Source organism: Dermacentor variabilis, chromosome 7 (genome assembly GCF_050947875.1).
Source record: "Dermacentor variabilis isolate Ectoservices chromosome 7, ASM5094787v1, whole genome shotgun sequence".
NCBI classification, from domain to species: domain Eukaryota; kingdom Metazoa; phylum Arthropoda; class Arachnida; order Ixodida; family Ixodidae; genus Dermacentor; species Dermacentor variabilis.
In genome coordinates, this window is record NC_134574.1 from 66,544,253 (window position 1) to 66,564,635 (window position 20,383).

Here is a 20,383-nt window from a genome sequence, read left to right on the forward strand (position 1 = left end):
TCGCACATGCTGCTTGGCTTGGCTTGCCTTTGTTGGCGTCACACAAACATGTATGAGCGCGCTGTGTGTAGCGTGCATGGTAGCGTGTGTAGCGTGCTTGCCTTGGCAACGGTGCGCACACACGCACGCACTACACAAGTGTATGGCGAGCTGTGGATGCCGGTGCTGCGTAGCCGCAACCTTTTCTTTGCAATGACTACTGTGGTTTTCACGAGTTGACACAATACATTCATACACGACGACGTGTGGGAGGTGACTGGAGCCCTGCGCCGACAGTTGCACAAGCTTCAGAATGAAGTAGGCGAAATATGTCGTGCGATCTTCCTCCGCTGTCGGGCCGCACAACCTTTGACGCGCGGCCTCTTCGGTTGCGTAGTGTTCCTTCTTGTTGTAGCATTGACCATTGCCTTATTGAAATTTGGTTCCCGGTGACCGTCACCTAATCTTTGCGGCAACGGACCGCGGAGAGCTTGCTCCGAATTGATGCGAGGCGCTGTTTCCAGGCGACTTCTCACGCAGCCTGCCGCTGTGCGACGCACTATTGCGACTTTGTGAATGCGCCCTTCCAGAGTTTTATTCGGCGCATAATGCGTAGTACGTATGTGAATTCAGTTGCTTGGACAGTCTTAATTGAACTTTAGTCGTTACACATCGAGGGATGCTAGACGATCGTTTCCAAATGCACGCTCGTTCGGTGTGTTCACTGTAGATTGATCTCAATGAGAATCGAAACCGCATTTGTGACACGGGTGTTTGTTGTGTCCATGTTAGCGTGTATAATGATCAGCGTATGGCCTCTTCCTGCTAGGATCGACGTTGATGGCTTGTCGGTGTTTTTCCCCTACGACTACATCTACCCTGAGCAGTATTCCTACATGCTACAACTCAAGCAGTGCCTCGACGCGAAGGTAAGTGCCAGCCTTCGTTGAGCCAGAGCTCAGCAGTGTTATGGTTGCCTTGAGTGGCCGAAGGTTCAAGTTACTAAAGCATCAAGATTAGGTTTAGGATTCAAGCTTTTCAAGGGCTTCCAGCAGCATGCATGGGTACTGCTTAGGTGCCGCTCAAATATTGGTGAGAGTGTCGTTTAGCGGCTGCGAATGTTTGCTTACCACATTCAGAAGTATTCCAGGATTCCTGTAGCTAAAGACATGCTGACATGACATTTCAGAATAGTATTTTTCTTTTGTTGAATTGAAGGCACAGACTCGCTAAACCTTGGAAATAGTCTTGTAAAGTACCAGAGTGCCTTAAATAACTTAGGGCAATACTGGTTTTGCGAACAAGTTTCGGTTTCAGTACCCAGGAAGTGTCGCGTCATGATATATTGGCTCACCAAGTTTGTGACATCGCTGCAGCTGCCACACGTGGGTGTAGACAGGGGAAACAAGTGCAGCAGCTTTAATGCGCAGCATTATATGGCCAGTCGGTCATAAAATTATATGTGAAGCCACAAAACCTCTTACCCAGTACATGGTGAGATTGTGCAGTTTAAGGGTTTCTCTTTAGTGTGACTTCTAACATTGCGCACGTGAGCAGTTCTTAAGCACAGTTGTTTACTGATACCGAAGCACCTGCTGCATGCTTGTTTGTGCAAGTACATCTTACTTCCTCTTGCTAAGTGATGGTGAAATGCATATGATTACCTGTTCTGCAGTACATCACTGTATGTTTGCAGGGCCATGGGGTGTTGGAGATGCCATCGGGCACGGGAAAAACGGTCACCTTGCTTGCACTCATCCTTGCTTACCAGAAGGTCAGTCCTGGGGACGACACCTTTTCTGTTCATGCATGGGACAGGCTTAAGTGCTCGGGGAACAAGCAAGGCTGTGACCAGCTAGCAACCAATAACCTTGAGTTTGTTCGTTTCAGCACTATGTGGCACCTCTACCTCAAAATAAATGATTTTGAGGTACAGATGTTACATATTTAAGATCCTTCGTTTTCAGGGTTCATTTTTTCTTTTTAATGTGTGTTTGGGGGGCGGGAGCAGGGCATAAATCAGGTGTTATTTTTGAATGGAAATCTGGAAAAAAATGGGGGGTTTTCCTTCAAGATTTGAGATTTGCATAGTAAACACAAGCAGCAGTCACCCTCTGCACAAAAACATTCGATTTTAAACAAGCGAAATCACTTGCAGTACCATGTACACTTGTACCTCGTGTTATAAAGAAATAATGGCTATAACGAAGTAGATGAACTTCCCCTTGAAATCCTCAGAGATCCATCTATTTAAAACCTCATTCTAACGAAGTGAAAGTGCCCTGCCAATGCATATAATGAACTCAATTCATTAACCAAAAATACCTGACCGTTGCACGCCAAGTACATTGCTTTCCAAGGGGTTCTGCACTCATTTGCTGTGGCATTTCAAGACTCCTGTGTTGCCCTGTTGAGTAAACGATCGAGCAACACTGGTATTTCTCAACGCCATGCGGAGCTGCATATCTGAGCACAAGCAGCAGCGCACTCTCGTACTTCTCCACTGGCCTCTCCCCCTTGCGCATGCCTGGCGGCGTGAGATGTGCTGCCACCACGCCGCGTGGTGGTGCAAAAGATTAAAAGATTAGTGCATTCACTTCCACTGCGTGGTGCGCTGTGCAGGCAGGCACGGTTGGACGTTACCTTCGAGATATTTGCAGCGCAATCTTGGGGGTCACACCTAGACCGTGCATTCCCATCTACCTCTCCTTGTGACGTGCCGCACGGGCTGGCAGCTGGCAGCCGGCCGACCCACGCCGGCACGGCGAAGTTCGCTTGCCTCCTCGATCACACAACAGAGCGCTGTGTTGTGTCCCACATACATGCTGCTTGACCGTGACAAGCCGAGTGGAAAGCAAATGCGAAAGACCATTACAGTGGAACAGAAGACTAAAGGCTGTCATGTCAAGTGCTAAGAAGTCGCATACGTGTTGCGCATGCTGAAGATTCTTATGTTGTTTTATTCAAGTTTTATAGCATGAGTGGCCGTGTAGCAGTTTGCGTGCCTCAAAGCTGTCTTCTTATTTGCATGTTTACAATTGTGCACCCTATTAGACATATATTGTAGTAAATGGTAATAATGGATATAACAAAGTACCAGATATAACAAAGTAATTTTGGCTCCCCCTTCAACTTCGTTACCCGCCGTGGTTGCTCAGTGGCTATGGTGTTGGGCTGCTGAGCACGAGGTCGCGGGATCGAATCCCGGCCACGGCGGCCGCATTTCGATGGGGGCGAAATGCGAAAACACCCGTGTGCTTAGATTTAGGTGCACGTTAAAGAACCCCAGGTGGTCAAAATTTCCGGAGTCCTCCACTACGGCGTGCCTCATAATCAGAAAGTGGTTTTGGCACGTAAAACCCCAAATATTATTATTATTCAACTTCGTTATAACGATGTTTAAGTACAATAGCAAAGAGCTCTGTTCGCCAATCATGTGATGAACTCATCTCTACAAATACTCATTGCCAGACATTTATAATACATTCAAAAGAAACCACATTAACAAAAACACAAAAACAACAAATAGGTGAATTTCACAATCCTTTCTTTACTTTGTTTTGTGCACTTTTTTAACGAAGGAAAAAGTGCCGTGCCTTTCATCCTTGTTGGTTGTCATCCTGTGTTACTGGATCCCACATTATGCTCCTGCAATAAAAATAGCGAGATACCAACCAGACCAACTAACCAACCTTCTTCGAACGTCACATACAGATAAGCTTTAGATCATGCAATCTGTCCATATGCGAGAGGCAGATTCAGCTGGGAGTGAACAGGCTTTCAAAATGGGCTGACAAGAATGGCTTTCGCTTTAATGAAGAAAAGACGACATGTGTGTTATTTTCTCGGAAAAGAGGCATACATCCTGAACCGAATATTACGATGAACGGGTATGTGCTTAGTGTAAAAAAGGAGCAGAAATTTCTTGGCGTTATATTGGATGATAAGCTCTCGTTTGTGCAACATATAAAAAACATAAAAATGAAATGCTTAAAAACTATGAATATCCTCAAAATTCTTTCGCACCAGCTATGGGGAACTGACAAGAAATGCTTGCTCTCGCTGTATAACAGTTTGATTAGAACACGTATCGATTACGGGAACATTGTTTACCAATCAGCTTCACGTTCTGTTTTAAAAATTCTGGATCCTGTACATAACCTTGGCATGCGACTAGCCCTAGGTGCATTCCGTACTAGCCCTGTACCAAGTTTGCACGTAGAAGCTAATCAGTGGAACCTAGACCGACAACGTAAGTATTGTAGTTTTATGTACACACTTAAGATTAGTTCCAACTGAGAACACCCGTGTTACCAAATGTTGAAGAGCACAGAAACGCAAACCCTCTTTACAAAGCGACCATCATTAGCAAAGCCATTTCCATTGAAAGCACTGTCGCTATGTCAAGAAAACAACATATTGCTGTCGGACGTTCACCCGCATAACACTAATGAGTTAGTAGCACCATGGGAATCAGTCACCATACATTGTGACTTCTCGTTCACAGAAACAAACAAAAAGCATACACCCCAAGAAGCTATAAAACAACACTTCTTATCACTACAGAGTAAGTACAAGTGTCCAGAATTTTACACTGATGCTTCAAAAACTGCTGAAACAACATCATGTGCTGCAATCGGTCCAGATTTTGTGGCACATTTAAGATTAAACAAATACACAAGTATCTTCACTGCTGAAGCTCACGCTATACTCCCCGCAGTTAAAGAAATAACAACAAAACAGATCAATCAATCGATAATATACACAGATGCCTTATGTGTGGTCCGGTCAATACACCTTGAAAAACAAAAAGAATCCGGTGATAAACACTCTCATCAGCAGCTTAGCCTTAGCCTACAAGAGAGGGCTACATATTATAATCTGCTGGGTACCTGGCCATACTAGTATATCTGGTAATGAAGCAGCAGACGCAAATGCGGCCTTAGCAGGTCTAAGGCCCCAAATAGATGTAAGTTATGTTCCATATACAGATATGAAACCTGTCGTTCGAGGAATACTGCGTCGCGCATGGCAAGAAGCTTGGGACACAGAAAATAATAACAAACTTCACGTCATCCAACCCTACATTACCCAAACACCTGTACACCGGCATAGACAGGAGGAAGTAATCATGTCGAGACTGAGGATAGGACACACACATGCAACACACTCATACTTGCTAACCGGTACTGACCCACCGGTCTGCATTAGATGCGGAAATCAACTCAGAGTCATTCATGTTCTTATACAATGCCCTGGCATAGAAGCCACGCGAAAAAAATACTTTCCTGAACTTTACCGCACCAATTTACCTATGCATCCTGCATTTTTCCTATCGGCTGAGCCGATGTTCCCCCTCGACCGGCTGTTAAGTTATCTTAATGATGTGAATTTTTTGAAGAATATATCTTACCGCTTTTAAACTCATCTTCCCTACGCTACCCGAAATCCGACATAATCATCTTAAATTCTCCCAAGAAATGCAAGCCTTATGATTCTAATTCCTAGGCCTTTACAGCCACCGCAGTACATCACAGGCATTGCAACCTATTATACCCACTGACATGTTTATAACATTCTACCGCACTACTAAACATCGTTGCTGGCGCTCTTTGGCCGTTGTAGCCCTAGCGCCATAAAACACTAATTAATTAATTAACATAGTTGGGCAAACATCCTCTCAGTGTCGTAGCAGCTTTTCACATTGCACAGCAACCCCATCACTGTGTTACTTCGCTTCCCAGTCCATTACCACTGTTTACATATAAGCGACGTTCGGGAAATGCAACACAATGCACCACTGTCGTATTCATGTAAACGTGGCTGTTGAAGAAGCAACAAGCTTTTGTTAACTCAAGGTCGGCAGACGCTGAATATATGAAATGTTTATACATGCTGATTTTCACTTGAATGTTAAGCGAAAATGGGGCGTACAGCATATTCACGCATTAATACTGCTAATAATATTATACATCTTGGCCACTCACTCGGAAAAAGTGGGCAGCGTTCATTAGTTGTGTAACACCTGCGTTCGTATCTACCCTTCACGAAAGGGCAAACTATGAGCAGAAATCGGGTTTAACCTGATTTCCATACATTTTGTTTGGGGTGCAGAGAAGCAGTATTGAATGGGTTTTACCCAAAAACTAAGAACCCTGCGTATATTGCTGTCACATATTGCCATGACCTGCGGTGTTGGCCCACTGACTATGGCACTGAACTGCTCATCTTAAGACACATGCAATCCTGTCCGCGGCAGATGCATTTAGGTGGGGGTGAAAGACAGCACTTGTGTACTTTGATTTATGTGCACGTTAAAAAAAAACCCAGGTAGTCAAAGTTGACCTGAAGTCCCCCCCAATGGGGCATGCCTTATCATCAGATCACGATTTTGGTACATGAACCTCGTGGAATTTAATTAATAGAATAGTTAGCTTGGCTGTACCTGTAGCTATGGCATCCGTACCTCATCATCAATGACATTGCAATACAGATGCCATACTACTTATTGCTTGGTACTGTGGAGTAGCATTGGTGTCCTTCTTGATGGCCAAATTGAAAAAGTGCAATGCAGGTTCATTAATATAGGTACTCTTAGATCGGTACATAGTTTGTTGTTATTATTACAGTTAAATGAGTGTTCCTAACTGGCATAACATGAAAACATTGAATTGACGTCGTAAATTTCAGGACTTGCTATTTTGCATAAGTGTGTTCATTTGCACTTGAAATTATTGATTTCGGTACACTCTGTTTTTATTTACCAGAAACATGATTTTGGCAGAAACGTGTGTTTAGAGTTCACACCCACATTTCGATAGCAATGTTTGTTTAACATTGTGGTAATGGCAGTGCTGACTTTCTTTATGTATTAGACAATATGTTTTTTAAAAATGGTATAGAATTACTTCTCTAAAGTATGTGTATTTTGGTCTTGTTCTTGTTTTTTTTTGCATGTGCAATCTGTTTTTTATCCCTTGAATTATATTAGAAAGCATGTGTGCTGTTTTGTGTCACATTAATGAACAATTCAATTTAATGCTACTGTTTAGTATGTGACACTTATGTCTTGATGGGGCCATTTTGGCTGCCAATGTGCTATTGTGCACATATGCTGATGTTGCACCACCATGTAGCATTTATTTGAGAGAGAGAGAAAGGATTTTGTAGTGGCATCTGCATGGGGGCTATTGCCAGCGCCTTACTGTACTCAATTCTATACTTGGGGTGCAACATATCAAAGCTACACAAGAAATTCGGCCATCGAGAATGTATCACTTAGCATGTTTCGTGGTCAAGTGGTTTAGGCATCCAGCCCTGGGAGGTCATGGGTTCGACACCATGACACATTTCCTTTGTCTTCATTTTTGAGGGACAACGGGAGATTTGCCTCGTGTGAACTTCTCACGGTGGTTTTTAAGGGTCGTAATTAGTGTCGTAATATTAGAGGTTAAATTGGATGTTGCACCAAGAGTGCCCCCATCGGCCCGGCTGTGCTTCGCTGCAAGCCTGCTGCAAAGGGCTGAAAGTGAAAAACCCAAAATGAAAACAATGAAAAGAAAAACGATCTAAAAGAATGTATTAGCCGCCGTATAGCACAGCGCGGTCATTTTTAAGGGTTAAAACTTGTTTTTATTTCTTACTGAGTTTAAGTGAAGAAAAGTTTAGCATAATTGCTGGGGTGAACTATTTTCTCAACTAGTTCAGAACCATTCTTTTTTTGTGTCTGCAGGCATGCCCACTAGAGAAGTCTTGCTGGCCTCCGCAGCGTTGCAGATGATTCGTGTAACTGAGTGCAGTGCTTTGAGTGTTTTATGGTCTAACAACAGCATTTCTGTGAAGCAGCGATAAAAAAGGCAGTGGCCCCAGGGTCTTGGGCTGCTCGGTCGGTTTGCAAGCTTGTCTGTGCGCTGTATGGTTTAATGGCAGGAAGGGCATAGGAGCTTGGTGACACACATAGGAGCTAAGGACTGCCTGTACAATTAGGGATACAATGAAAAATAATAAGTGAAATGTTGAGAGACAGGAAGGCAGTGGTAGTCTTGGTATTTGAGAAGAAACAGGGTTGGCCAATATTTTACTGAAAATTCAAAGGGAGAAATGATGTTGGGCAAGCCATGTAATGTGTAGGGCAGATAACTGCTGGTCTACTGGAGTTACAAAATTGGTGCCAAGGGAAAGGAAGCACAGCCATAGATGGCAAAAAACCTGGTGTTGCAATGAAATTAGGAAATTTGCAAGCATAGGTTGGAGTCAGTGCATGGAAGACAGGGATAATTGGAGATCGCCTGGACAGGCCTTCATCCAGCCTAAGATGATACTGATGATTGCTTTGACGTAGTGAGCCATTGTGCATGCAATATATTGGGATGGCTTCATTCTTGATGCAGGTACTTTGAGTTGATGTAACGGCCCTCTAAATTGGGCATCTTAAAGCCACAGTGGGGGCCAGAAATAATACAGGTGTCACAAGTGCACTTTTGATCATGAGCGCCTCCCATTGGAGTTCAATTTCTCCATTGTCATTGGTTCTTTTACGCAAACTGCAGAATGGAGCAATTGCAGTTTAAAAATTTGATGGCAGTTGGGCCTGATCGTGAGTGAGAGTGCCCCAGGGTATAAATCGAATGAGCACAAATTGTGGTCATACGGTCCCAATATGCTTTGTTTGTTTTTCTTTATTCTTGCATTCTAGGCCTTTCCTGCCATGGTATCAAAGCTGCTGTACTGCTCACGGACAATGCCCGAGATTGAGAAGGTGCGGTGTACTTCTTTTCAACCATCTGCAACGTTTGAGCCATGCGCTGTGCATTTTGACGAGCCATCGTAGCGTCATCCAAGCTGAGCAGTGAAGGAAGGAGTTGGCAGCGTGATCGCGCCTCTTTTGTACTGGGTGACAACCTGAAGAATTGGCCCAATCTCCACCCAAAAAAGTGCCCTGCACTTGCCCTTGTTCCATCTGCGTCGCACAGCCAAGGAACACTGACATTAAAAGAAGTTTGTCTCCACTATGCCGTCGTGCAAATGGCTGAATGTAATTGGCTGGCACACCTGTACAAATTCTCATAGTTGGACAGTGGTCTATCTGCCACAGCATTCTTAGATTGTCACCCATTATTTTTTATTCTCAGTCAACTTAAAGAAAGAAAAAGGTTAGCACTTTTCATACCCATAGCTAATGGTTTGGTCAAGACATGACACAGGGAGCCTCTCTAGCTGTGGCAACTAATATAATGAAATTTATAACAATGTAATGACACCATTAGACCAGGGGTAAAGAAGATTGCAGGATTTCGAGAATAATCTGCGCTGCTTACCAGCGAGAGTGAGTGTTTGTGGATCACGCTCTCTGCCCCTACTGTGTTGCGCCTTCTGCAGGTGGTGGAGGAGCTTCGTCGTCTGCTCGAGCACTACAAGCAAGAGACTGGGGAGGAGATGTCTCTGCTGGGCTTGTGTCTCACTTCTCGCAAGAATCTCTGCATACACCCACAGGTAAGCACGGAAGGGTGGATGGTCATCTGAGATGCTCTGCGCAAAATTATTGTGCAGTTACAAAGGTTTAGTAGAAAGCGTGCAAGTATGGAAGCGCAGAGGTAAACTGTTGATACTACCGAACTTTAGAAGGCAGTTTAGAAAGAAAGTGTAAACGTAGTATCTTGCGCCCAGTGGTAACTCTTAAGTAAATCTTACAGTGCACGGTTGACTTTCATAATTTGACCTGCATTTAGTTTTTAAGCATTCAAAAGGTGGGCATACAATATGGGCACTTTGTCCCATTAGAACACATGATAATTTCAGCCTTTGTACATTTTGCCAGGGTTGAAGTAATGGATCTTTGGCTGTCTAGGGTTTGTTACTCTAGTAAGCACATTTCGTCATCATTTTGTCCAGACCATTGATCTTTTAGGTCTGTGTGATATGTAATTTATCACTTTAGTGTTATTAAACAAGTTGGACAGTGACAACCAAAAGTTTAGTTGCCAAATGGTCTTGTTTTGTTTTTCAGGCTTCACCTGCATGAACAGTAGCGCAAGTATCTTTAATCCGATTCTCTGCAATGTTTGTTCTTACTCGTGCTCCAAGTGCTTGCTCTGAAATGTGACCAACGCAGATAAAGAAAAATAAAGTAGCCTTCCTTAGTTACTGTTAGTCATCTCACAAGATTTGGCAACGTGATGAAGCGTTGTTTCTGATCAGTCCCCTTAGTGTTGTTCCCTTACTTCGTTCTGATATGTCTCTAGGAGGCATAGACTTGTTTGATGAAGCTGCAGGTTGCTTTAATATTAGAAATGCAAGAATGAACTACAGTCAAACTTTATTATAACGAAGCTGCAGGCGACAAAAAAAAAAAAGACTTTGTTATATCTGATACAGTCAAACCTAAATACAACGAACCTCAATTTAATGAAATTTGCTATGTAAGAAACTCATTTCCCGATCTTAATTCCATTGAAAATTGTGATTTTTTTTTACTTACCTATGCAATTTCGTGACACGGTTTCAATTTACCGCAGCTTTCGTACATTGTGGCTAGTAAATCTATCAAGAAACTAAAAATGTAGACCAAGGCAAAAGTTATTTTAAATGTCCTTCCACATAAAAAGCTTGAGCGGCAAAAAATCCTACGAAGCGTGTGAACTGGGACACAGTACGCAGGGAACACTGCTACACCGTTTGTTGCATGTGTAAACAAGTTGTGGAGGCAGCAGGGCGCACAATAGCTCGGAGTGCTAGAAAAAACACGGCAGCTGACGATTCCTTGTGTACAAGGCAGATGCATTGCAAGAGAGTGAATGCACGGTAACGTGATCGAGCACGCGCTACCAGGGAGGACGTCTTGTCCCCCTAGTGCGTGTATCCCATCCTCACATGCGGACCACCTGCCGTATCTCGAGGGTAATCTACAGCAAATGCAAAGGCCGAGCCGACACAGTTGGTGCCTTGTTGCACATTGCTTGCATACCCATCTAGTACTTGTTGGTGGTCACGTAATCTCAAATTTCTGAAACATGGTGTGTAGCGTTCACTGATGTTGTGACAGCGAGTTTGTGGTCATCGAATGAGAGGTTGTCATGTTTGCTTGGGCACTGTGACACTGACACAACTATGAACCTTGCTTCATGTAGTTAATCGTCTCCTTCCTATCGTCATCAATGCTCAGCTTTTCTGGCAAAGCTGTGACTTTTTCTTGCTCGGCACAGATATCCGTGCCTTTTTACGCATGTATTTAATTTGTAGGTGCCATCTGATGATGGGGACTGTGGACACTAAGTGCGGCCAGCCACGGCATCCAAGATTTATGATGCCGCACGTCGCATTGCAAGCAAATTTCGGACATCGTGAGCCACGTCGATACATTGTTCTCAAAGCGACCTACAGCACGCTGGCACTCATAACCACACTATTACGGACCGACTTCCTTGCAATTTGTTTATAAGCGCTTACTGACAAGATACTATCTGCCATGAATGCTCTGAGAATTTGTGAAGTTGTTTTTACAGCCGAAACTTTAAAACCTCGAATTAACGAAATTTGCGATTTAACGAAGTATTTCACTACAAGTATAACTTCGTTACATCGAGGTTTGATTGTAAATGTTGTAAGCATGTTGCATTTTCGCCCATGTGTCTCGTGCCAAGGATTCCAGAAATTTGGGGGGCAGTTGGCGCACGTTTCCTTTTCTATTGCGGCCATGGCTGCACACGGCTGTCAGTGTAGCTGAACGCATACGCAGCCCACGTGCCCTGTTTTAGAGGTGTGCCACATGTGCAATCACTGGGCAAGCTGAGGTGGTGTGGCACAGTGCGCTGTCTTCCTGCAAATTTAGTGCTGGAGCTTGCATTACCTTTAAGTTTCGGAGATGCATTGGAGCAAGAGGCAGATGAAGCATTCACTCCCTGCTGCCGGAGCTTTCCAGCATAGCGTCCTCCCACTGCGGCCGACACTATCAGCCGTGGGGGCGGAGTGAACCCGAAAGCATGGCTGGCTTTGCTTTGTACTGCAGAGTGAAATATATCATTCACACGGCATGTAACCACAGTTAAGCCTTGATATGATGAAGTAGGTAAAATCAGCAATTTGCTTTGTTATATCGAAATTTCATTCTATTGGAATTTGACCTTCTGTGCAACTGAGTACAGTCACTGATCGATTTTTCTTACACGGAAAGGGGCTGCGGAATTTTCCGAATTATTGGGCAATCGGAAAAAAGCAAATTTGAATCAGAAAACAATTATTTTTTGATAAATTTGGGAGTCTGCGACGAATGGTATGGTTTTGTGTCACGTACGTCGACGGTACCTTCACATCGAGAGTACGAATTTACTGAACCCAGCCACGCTTTCATGTGCACTCCGCCCCCGCGGCTTAGGTAATCAAGTTTAAGTACACATTGCAAGAGCTCCAGGCAACATGACATAGTGTGCTGTGTTTTCTATTTGCCTTCCCTTTGCCTGTGCCCTTAGCACTGTTCCCGCCTGAATACAAATGACCAACTAGCCAATGCGTTCATGTTAACAGAAGTCAATGTTAACTTCATGTACAGCTTTATGATAGTAATGGATATATTGCCATGGAGCCGTCTCCCACTTCAGCCGACGTCAGAAAGAAAGCAACAGTGAAGAAGGTGACAACAAATGAGCTAGAAAGCAGCAACGTTAAGTTTTTCAGAGCCTTGCTCTGCACTTAGGAAGGTCACTTTTATAACAACTGAAACTTTGCTGAGAAGCCATACTTGAAGGCAAGATTGGTGAACTAAGGGGCCAAATTTCAGGCTGCTGAGGGTTAGAAGCAGTGATCTCCCTACACACCCTCCTAGGAGGTGTGTAAACAACCCCCCTTGTTCTTCTGGACAACCCCCTTGAAGCTCTAAATTTTACTCATGTCAATTCTTGTATTAAACGTCTGGGCAGTTTGGTCAAAGCGCCAATAAAAGGAGGAGTGAAATACCACGTTACCATCTAAAGCGAGACAGAAAGAGAAAATAGGCACCTGTCTACTTTAATTTAAGGGGCTTCCAACCAAGGACCAAATTTCTCTGAAAATATGAAGCCCCATAGGAAGCTTTAGCTGCAGTGGGTGTCAGGTGAAAAGAAAAAGGAAGGGATGTGGTTTGAGGCACAAAACTTTAAATGGAGAATGCTTTTTAAATACAAACAATGCTAAACAATATTGGAAACAAGTGATGCAACCTAATGGAAATTTTATAATGAAATTAAATGAAAAAAAAAACAGCATGCAGCTATGGTGCTTCCTGTATAAACCCTTCTAAGAAAAAACACCTACAGGTGACGCCACAGGCTTCAGCCAGCGGAAGACATCCCAGAAAACTTCTGGTCTTTGATGTTTACCTGTGTTTACGCTTGGTTTACATGGCCGCGTCTCAGCTTTTCTGAGTAGGTTGCCGCAGTTTTTTTACTAAAATCTTTTCCTGTAGCGGTCCTCGTTGCTGTGCCCGCTTTATAAGTGCAGCATAATCTGTGTGCTCCCTAAACATTGTTTCAAAAGCTTAAATCTCGTCATTGGCGCTGGCAACAAGTTTGAAAACGTCCTTATACACTGAAGAATGGTCAGACATTTAAGAACTGAATACTGGCCTTTTTCAGTAAAAACTAAATTTCTAAAGAATAGGTGTTTTTTTTTTCTTCAGACTAAATAGAAAACACTGCCTTCCACTTGTATACAGAGAAAAAGGAAAACATACATGACAGGGATGAGCATTTGGGTAATAGACGTCTATTCTTTAACTAATGCACTAAAAAAGAAACAGTTTGTATAGTTTATCTAGCCTCCCGCCTCCCCCCCCCCCCAGCCATTGATTCAATTCCTGGGGAAAACCCTGGTTAGAGGTTAGGTTAGGTGTACTGTGCTTTTGTACATGTTAAAGAACCCCATATGGTCGAAATTAGTCTAGAATCACCCAATCACGGTGTCCTTTGGATTCTACTGTGTATGTTCCAGGATGTTAAGCACCATAGTTTATGCTTTCATATTTAGAGTGAGGGTTTACTGTGTGACTAGAGCACATCTGGCATGTTGCAGGTTAGTCTGGAGAGGGACGGCCGGGTAGTGGACGGCCGGTGCTTCAGCTTGACGGCCTCGTACCGGCGGGCGCAGGCCACTGACCCAGCCACTCAGTGCTGTTCCTTCTTTGAGGTGAGCACGACCTTGAGTGGTCTTCTATGGCAACTCTGTAATCACCCGAGTTACCTGCATTTATATTGTACCAACCTTAAATGTTATGCTTACCGTGGCTTAGTTCTCGCTCATGTTTGGAACAATGCAAAGTTTTTTTCATTCGGGATGTACTGTCATACGAATGACATCTATGCCTCAGTTCATCCATGAGAAAAAAGAAGAGAGAAATTATAATCATGTGCACACCGTCCTATGGTAAAACCCAGCTGGAATAAAGATAATGGGCCACTGCAACACTGCAGAAGAATGAGTTGGTTAAACACTGCTGCGTAAAGGACATCGGCACATGAATGTAAACACTCGCAGAAACGAGGCACCCACAACATGACATGCAAGAGAGATGGCAAACATAAATGCTGATCATGTGTCTTGTAGTTCCTCTGGAAAGTTAACCTTTACAGTAGCAAGCAAAAGTCTGGAAACCACTAGCTGTGAAAAAAAAAAAATTTTTTTTCTTCGCAGTCTGGGCGGGCAGGTTGTAAATAAGTGGTGCAGCCTGTGTCTGCCTGTTTCTTCAACCAATGTAATGCACCAAGACAATTGCAGGTTGGCGTAATTGTGCTAGAAGAAACTAAACGTTTTTTGGTAAAACTGTGGTCTTTTCGTTTCGGTCTGCACATCTATAACATAACCTCTCTGTTGCTGTCACGAGGCAGCCACTTCGTCAGGCTGCTTACTGCTGAAGCCTTTTCAGGGTTGCCTTTTCACTTCATCTGAAACAAAATGGAGGAATCATATTGTTGGATTGCGTTTATTGAATTGGAGTGGGGAGTGAATCGAGATGAAGAAATGAAGCTGGGCAGCCCATGTAATGCATAGTGAAGATAGCAGGTGGTCTATTGGAGTTACAGAATGGGTTCCCAGAGGGAAGGGAAGCCAAATCGACGACGGCAGAGCCTCTGGTGGTTTGATAAAATTTTGGAATTTTTTTTTTTGTTGGCATAGGATGAGGCGTCAGCTGGCATAAAATGTGTAATTGGAGATTGCTAGGACAGGCCTTTATCCAACAGCGGTCATAACTAGGATGATGATGGTAATTCACTGAACTGATATTAAGGCCCCTGCTTACTTGACGTACCTTGATCTTGCCATTATTCCTGCAGTGCAAAAGACAAAGATGAAGGAAAGAGATTAACGACAAGAATTCATTCCAACTAGCAACCGATGTATTTATTGATTGAAACAAGCTTTTTTTAAAGGCACCAGGCTTTCGCTCCTTGCGCTTGCTAATCATATTGACATGTCATCACCTTCACTATCTTGTTTCTAGCAAAAGCAGCCCGGCATCATATTATAGTAAAACTTCATTAACTTGAATTTCACAGGTCTAAGAAGAATGTCCAACTTAACCGAATGTTTAATTGTCGAGTGTACAAAGAGAACAATAAACAAATGCTTACTACAACAACATGATTTTATTTACCGAATGAATCGGCAAATCCCGTTTCTACTTTGTGCAAAAGCAGTTCAGAAGCTTCAATTCTCTTGTATTTACCGAATGAATTGGCAAATCCTGATTCTGCTTTGCGCAAAAGCAGTTCAGAAGCTGCAACTTCCATCATCTCGTGACTGATTAGTGCTCCCGGCAGAAGGGGCCTCGCTGCTTCCTTGGCATTGTGGCCGTGGCGTGAAACCCACGTCTTCATCCAGGGCATGCTTTTCACCAGTGAGCTTGGTGGCCAACAGGTTATCCGTTTACAGATTCTATGCCAGTGCGAGCTGCGGTATCGCCTACACATTGCGCTCAGTCAAAATGAAACCGTTGCTCACCGCAGCCACTGCGAAAGAAACCGTGGTTGCTGTCGATGCAATCATGGATGGAGGGCAACCACGCAATTCTGAAGACACGCAGCCAATGTGCACTGAGTCACAGTGAAACTGCTGTTTGCTGCATCCGCTGCGGACAAAGCCATCGTCACTATCGATACCACTATCACGAGTGTTGACAACACAGTTGTGAAAGCACGCGACCAAAACGCTGTTAGAATGAAACTACTGCTTGCCGCAACCACTGCAGACGAAAGCACAGTCACGATCGACGCAATCACAGATTGTAACTGCGCACTTCTGAAAGGCATGGCCAATGCACACACTGAGTAAAAAGAAAAGTACTGTTTGGCACAACTGCTGCGGACAGAACTGTGGTTGCTGTTGACACGATCACAATGGCGACTACGCAGTTTTAAAGGTACGTGCCCAACACAATGTAACACGCAGTGCATACGAAAGAATAAAGGCTATAAAGACAAAGAAACATGAAGCGTTTCAGAGTTCCTGTCGTTTTCCGCTGATGAATGGCAATGCGGACTCTGTCGCTTCGTTTTGGTTGGATGCTAGCGCTGCCTTTGCTCTTTTATGTTGCGCATTTGCGGCTCTCTGAGCTTGCTGGGCTCCACGGTTTGTCCAAATTAAGTGTTGTACGCCAAATGCATCCCAATTAACGAGATTTTGGTGCCATTAAATACGGCATATGCCTGCCAGGACCAGAGGAAGATTCTGAATGTTCAGATTTTCAAAATTAATGACCTTTGCATTAACAATGTTTCACTGTGACAGACACCTGGTAACCTGACGGTCAAACATTCAACATGGCGAGTTCACGCACATATTGTATTTACACGATTGTGAGTCGACTTGAATGTAAGTCAACCCCCCCATATCGCGTGACAGGAAAAAAAAGAAAGGAGAGCATACCCAAGGGTGCATTCGATAACGAAAATTTATGAGTAGCTGACATGGTCTCTGGACTACTCGTCTTCACTAGTGCTGCCATCGTCATCGTTGCTGCGTTCCCACAGCGCATTGTCGTCCAGCAAAATTTCACATTTGGCAAACGACCGCACCACGACATCTTGTGGAACAGCAGCCCACGCCGAATGCACCTAACCACACGCAGCCGTCCGGGAGGTTTTTTTGACAGGTCCAGTTGGCGTAATTTCGCGGTCTTCTGCTGCCAGCCACTCGTACTCACGGCGGAGCAGGGCCTTAAAAGGCGAAGGTCCGGGCTTGTTTCATGACCATGTCGCACTTCGCTGGCAGGGACCGACCAAGCATTTCAGCGACGTACGCCGCAAGCTTAGCCTACAGCTCCGGAAAGCATCCAGACTTCGACACGTGGGAAATTCGTCACCTGCCGTCACAGGTGAAAATTTCGCTTCACTGCAGTCGCCACTCTCGCACCACCCGTTCAGAAACATAGAACTTATGGCCCGCTGCCGCAGTGATTTGTTTCTTCGGCGTAAAGGATGGCAGCCCTCTTGAACGCTGCTGTGAACGAGTGGCGAATGATTAGTGGGCCTGGAGCACTCATGACGACTGAGGAAGCATAGAAGTAGCATGTAGCCGGCAGTCAAGTGGAACGCGTCAAACCAATGCCTTTTGTCAAACTGTAGATAAAGCTAAGCGCAACAGGGAAAGACAAATCCTCGAGCAGTGTCTGCTCTTCCATAAACTACCGATACTCCCCGCAAGCGCCGCCATTCTGAGGATGCCGCTGCGAATGGAACAGCAGCGCATGAGTGTTGTGTGCACTGTAAAACTCTCAAAAACGTTGAAAAACCCTTCCGAAAAACGAACAAACATGCGGGATAGCGATAAGCTACGGGTAGGGCCATAGAGCGAACATAAAATTGTAACCACGTTGTAGCTCTCGTTGGTCTCGCTTTTCTGGTGGTGCCATGTTTTGGTTTTGATTGTAAGTCGATCCCCTCACTTCAGATTTTCAAATTTTAAAAAAGTGGTCGACTTACAATCATGTAACTACGGTACTTTGACTTTATGCAAAAAACCTAAAATGCCTGCATTAATTTTCTTGCTATGGCATCTTTGTAATGAAGCAGCGCCTGCTTACGCTCGAGCTCCGATTAATAAAATATGTCAGTTGCTAGTCAGTGTGCAGTCCTGTCGCTTTTGTCTTTTTTTTGTCTTTGTCTAATGGAATGATGCGCTAATGCCAACTATCCGCATTTACCGTTGATCTTGTTGTCCTCTCTGCACAGAACTTTGACGCCCAGGGCCGAGACATTCCCCTGCCCACTGGCATCTACAGTGTGGTAAGTTCATTGTCAGCGCTTTGCTCGAATGCTGATGCTTCTGTACCCTGTACAGTCCATCAAGCGAGAAAGGCTGTGTGGGCTTCTGTTAACCGTCGTATTGAGGACGACAGCTGTGTTTTAAGTGCCAGCTCCAACAAAAGTTTGATCCATGTGAAAAAACCTAACTTAACCCATTCGCTGCTGCCTGCAGTGCATGCACGTGGGCTTTCTGTATCGCATGTTCTTTTACCGAAAGCTTTAGTATGCTACACGCTCGTTTTTCGGTGTGCCATCAGCACCTAGGTCAAACATTTGGTGGAAAAATCACGAAGCACATTTATTTACATTTGAGAATCATTCACACTTTACTGTGTGCAGTTTTTAAAGTCACAAGCATTTCATTGTGTGAGAAAGTTTGAAGCACTCCAGCACGCACGGTTGTCCTCTGGTGATTCTGAATCCCACTTAACCATCAGGTTCATTTTCGTCAGAAGAAGGCTCAGAGAAAGTGCTGTTGTCGCAACTCTTGTCATCACTGTCACTATCCAAGAGAATGTCCAATATCTCACTCTCAGAGACAGCATGCCAACTGCCAGACAAAAACAACCAAAAACATACAAAAGTGTGTTCAGATAACTATTGCAGTGTATCAGTAACTTATCTAACCATGTTCAGGTAAACCGACACCAGTGCGACCATCCATAAATAGCTTCTAAAAGTACAAAATACGGCTGCCCGGCACATGGGTTAACACAGTGTAGATATAGAGGAACCTCCATGCAAAATGTCATGTTTGAATTACAAGGGAAAGCATCGTGTGAAGATAGAAAAAATTACCATTTTTGATATAGACACTGGGGGCAAAAAATAGCGTTTCCATTATCGCTGGCTGGAAGTGCTGCATTACCTGTAATGCGCAGCTCTACGGCGAGACCTCCAAGATTAAACGCCTTATCTTGCAGGCGATGTGCTGGGACTTAAGTCATAGCCGCTGCACGCTGCAACTGGGTGTGATCTGTCCTTTGTCGAGTAGTTTTCAGCTCTCCGCATGTTACCAAAGGGTAACCCAATGGGATTGACGCCCATGCGTTGTTGAGCGATCACCATGCACTCAATGCACGCCCCGTCCCTGATCGCTGTCCACTCCCCCACATTTATGACGTTGCAGCCAACTAGCTGAAACGGTAATATACAGCGATATAGATTTTGTGAAGGCCTACCATCAAATTGCTGTTGAGCCAGCGGACATCCCAAAAACTGCAATTGCGACATTCGGGCCGTTCGAGTACGCCCGCATGCCGTTCGGGCTCTGAAACGCTGCTCAGACGTTCGAGAGATTTATCAACGAGGCCAACCAGGGACTCCTCTTTTGCATACCTGAATGACTTCCCGGCGGCTAGCACTTCTCCAGAAAAGCGAAGCAACCATTTACGCCTGCTGTTTTCTCGGCTCCGGGAACATGGCCTTCTCATCAACCCCACAAAGTGTGTCTTTGGTGCTCACAACGTTGAGTTCCTCGGGCATCGCGTGACTCCCGAAGGAATCTGGCCATTGGAAAAGAAAGCTCAAGCCTTGCGCAAGTTTCCTCGCCCAACATCACTGGGAAAGCTCCACGAGTTCCTTGAACTGCTCTACTTCCACTGCCATTTTCTTCCCAACATCATCCGAATTATTATGCCACTGGCCTAGCTTCTCAAGACCGCTAAAGTTCCGTCTTCTCCACTGTCCTAGACGTCTGACACCAAAGAGTCCTATGAAGCTGCGAAAACGCATTGGCAGGTGCCACCCTGCTGGTGCATCCCCTACATATTGCATCAATGTGTCTTATCACCGATGCACCTAGTGCGGCTGTTGGCTCTGTTTTACAACAGTTCCAGTGCAACTCCCGGTGCTCACTGAGATTTTTCTCACAGAAGCTGAATCCTGCTGAAGTGCACTACAGCACGTTCAGTCACGAGCTGCTTGCGGTATACAGTAATCCCTCGTTATCATGAAGTCGGTGGGACAGTGAAAAAATTTGTTATAATCAGTAATTCTATATAAGAAACCACTTGAGGAAAGCTAAAGCAGTCGCACGTTGATTGCGCCACAACTGCGATGAAGTCAAAATACAGTGTATTCAGTGAAGTAAAACTTTATTGAGGTGCAAAAAAGGCAGTGAGCCTTGGCTGTTT

General features: G+C 44.5%; 1 protein-coding gene across 1 annotated transcript in view; it reads left to right on the plus strand.

Moving 5' to 3' along the window:
- Positions 1-60: 60 nt before the first annotated feature.
- Positions 61-20,383, plus strand: part of Xpd (general transcription and DNA repair factor IIH helicase subunit Xpd) — a 72,982-nt gene continuing 52,659 nt past the window's right edge. Inside the window, exons 1-7 of the mRNA XM_075698548.1 lie at positions 61-297; positions 809-908; positions 1,676-1,753; positions 8,675-8,737; positions 9,358-9,471; positions 14,020-14,133; positions 18,174-18,227. Of these exons, the coding sequence (XP_075554663.1) occupies positions 293-297; positions 809-908; positions 1,676-1,753; positions 8,675-8,737; positions 9,358-9,471; positions 14,020-14,133; positions 18,174-18,227 (528 nt within the window). The 5' untranslated portion in view covers positions 61-292. The remainder of the gene's footprint in view (positions 298-808; positions 909-1,675; positions 1,754-8,674; positions 8,738-9,357; positions 9,472-14,019; positions 14,134-18,173; positions 18,228-20,383) is intronic.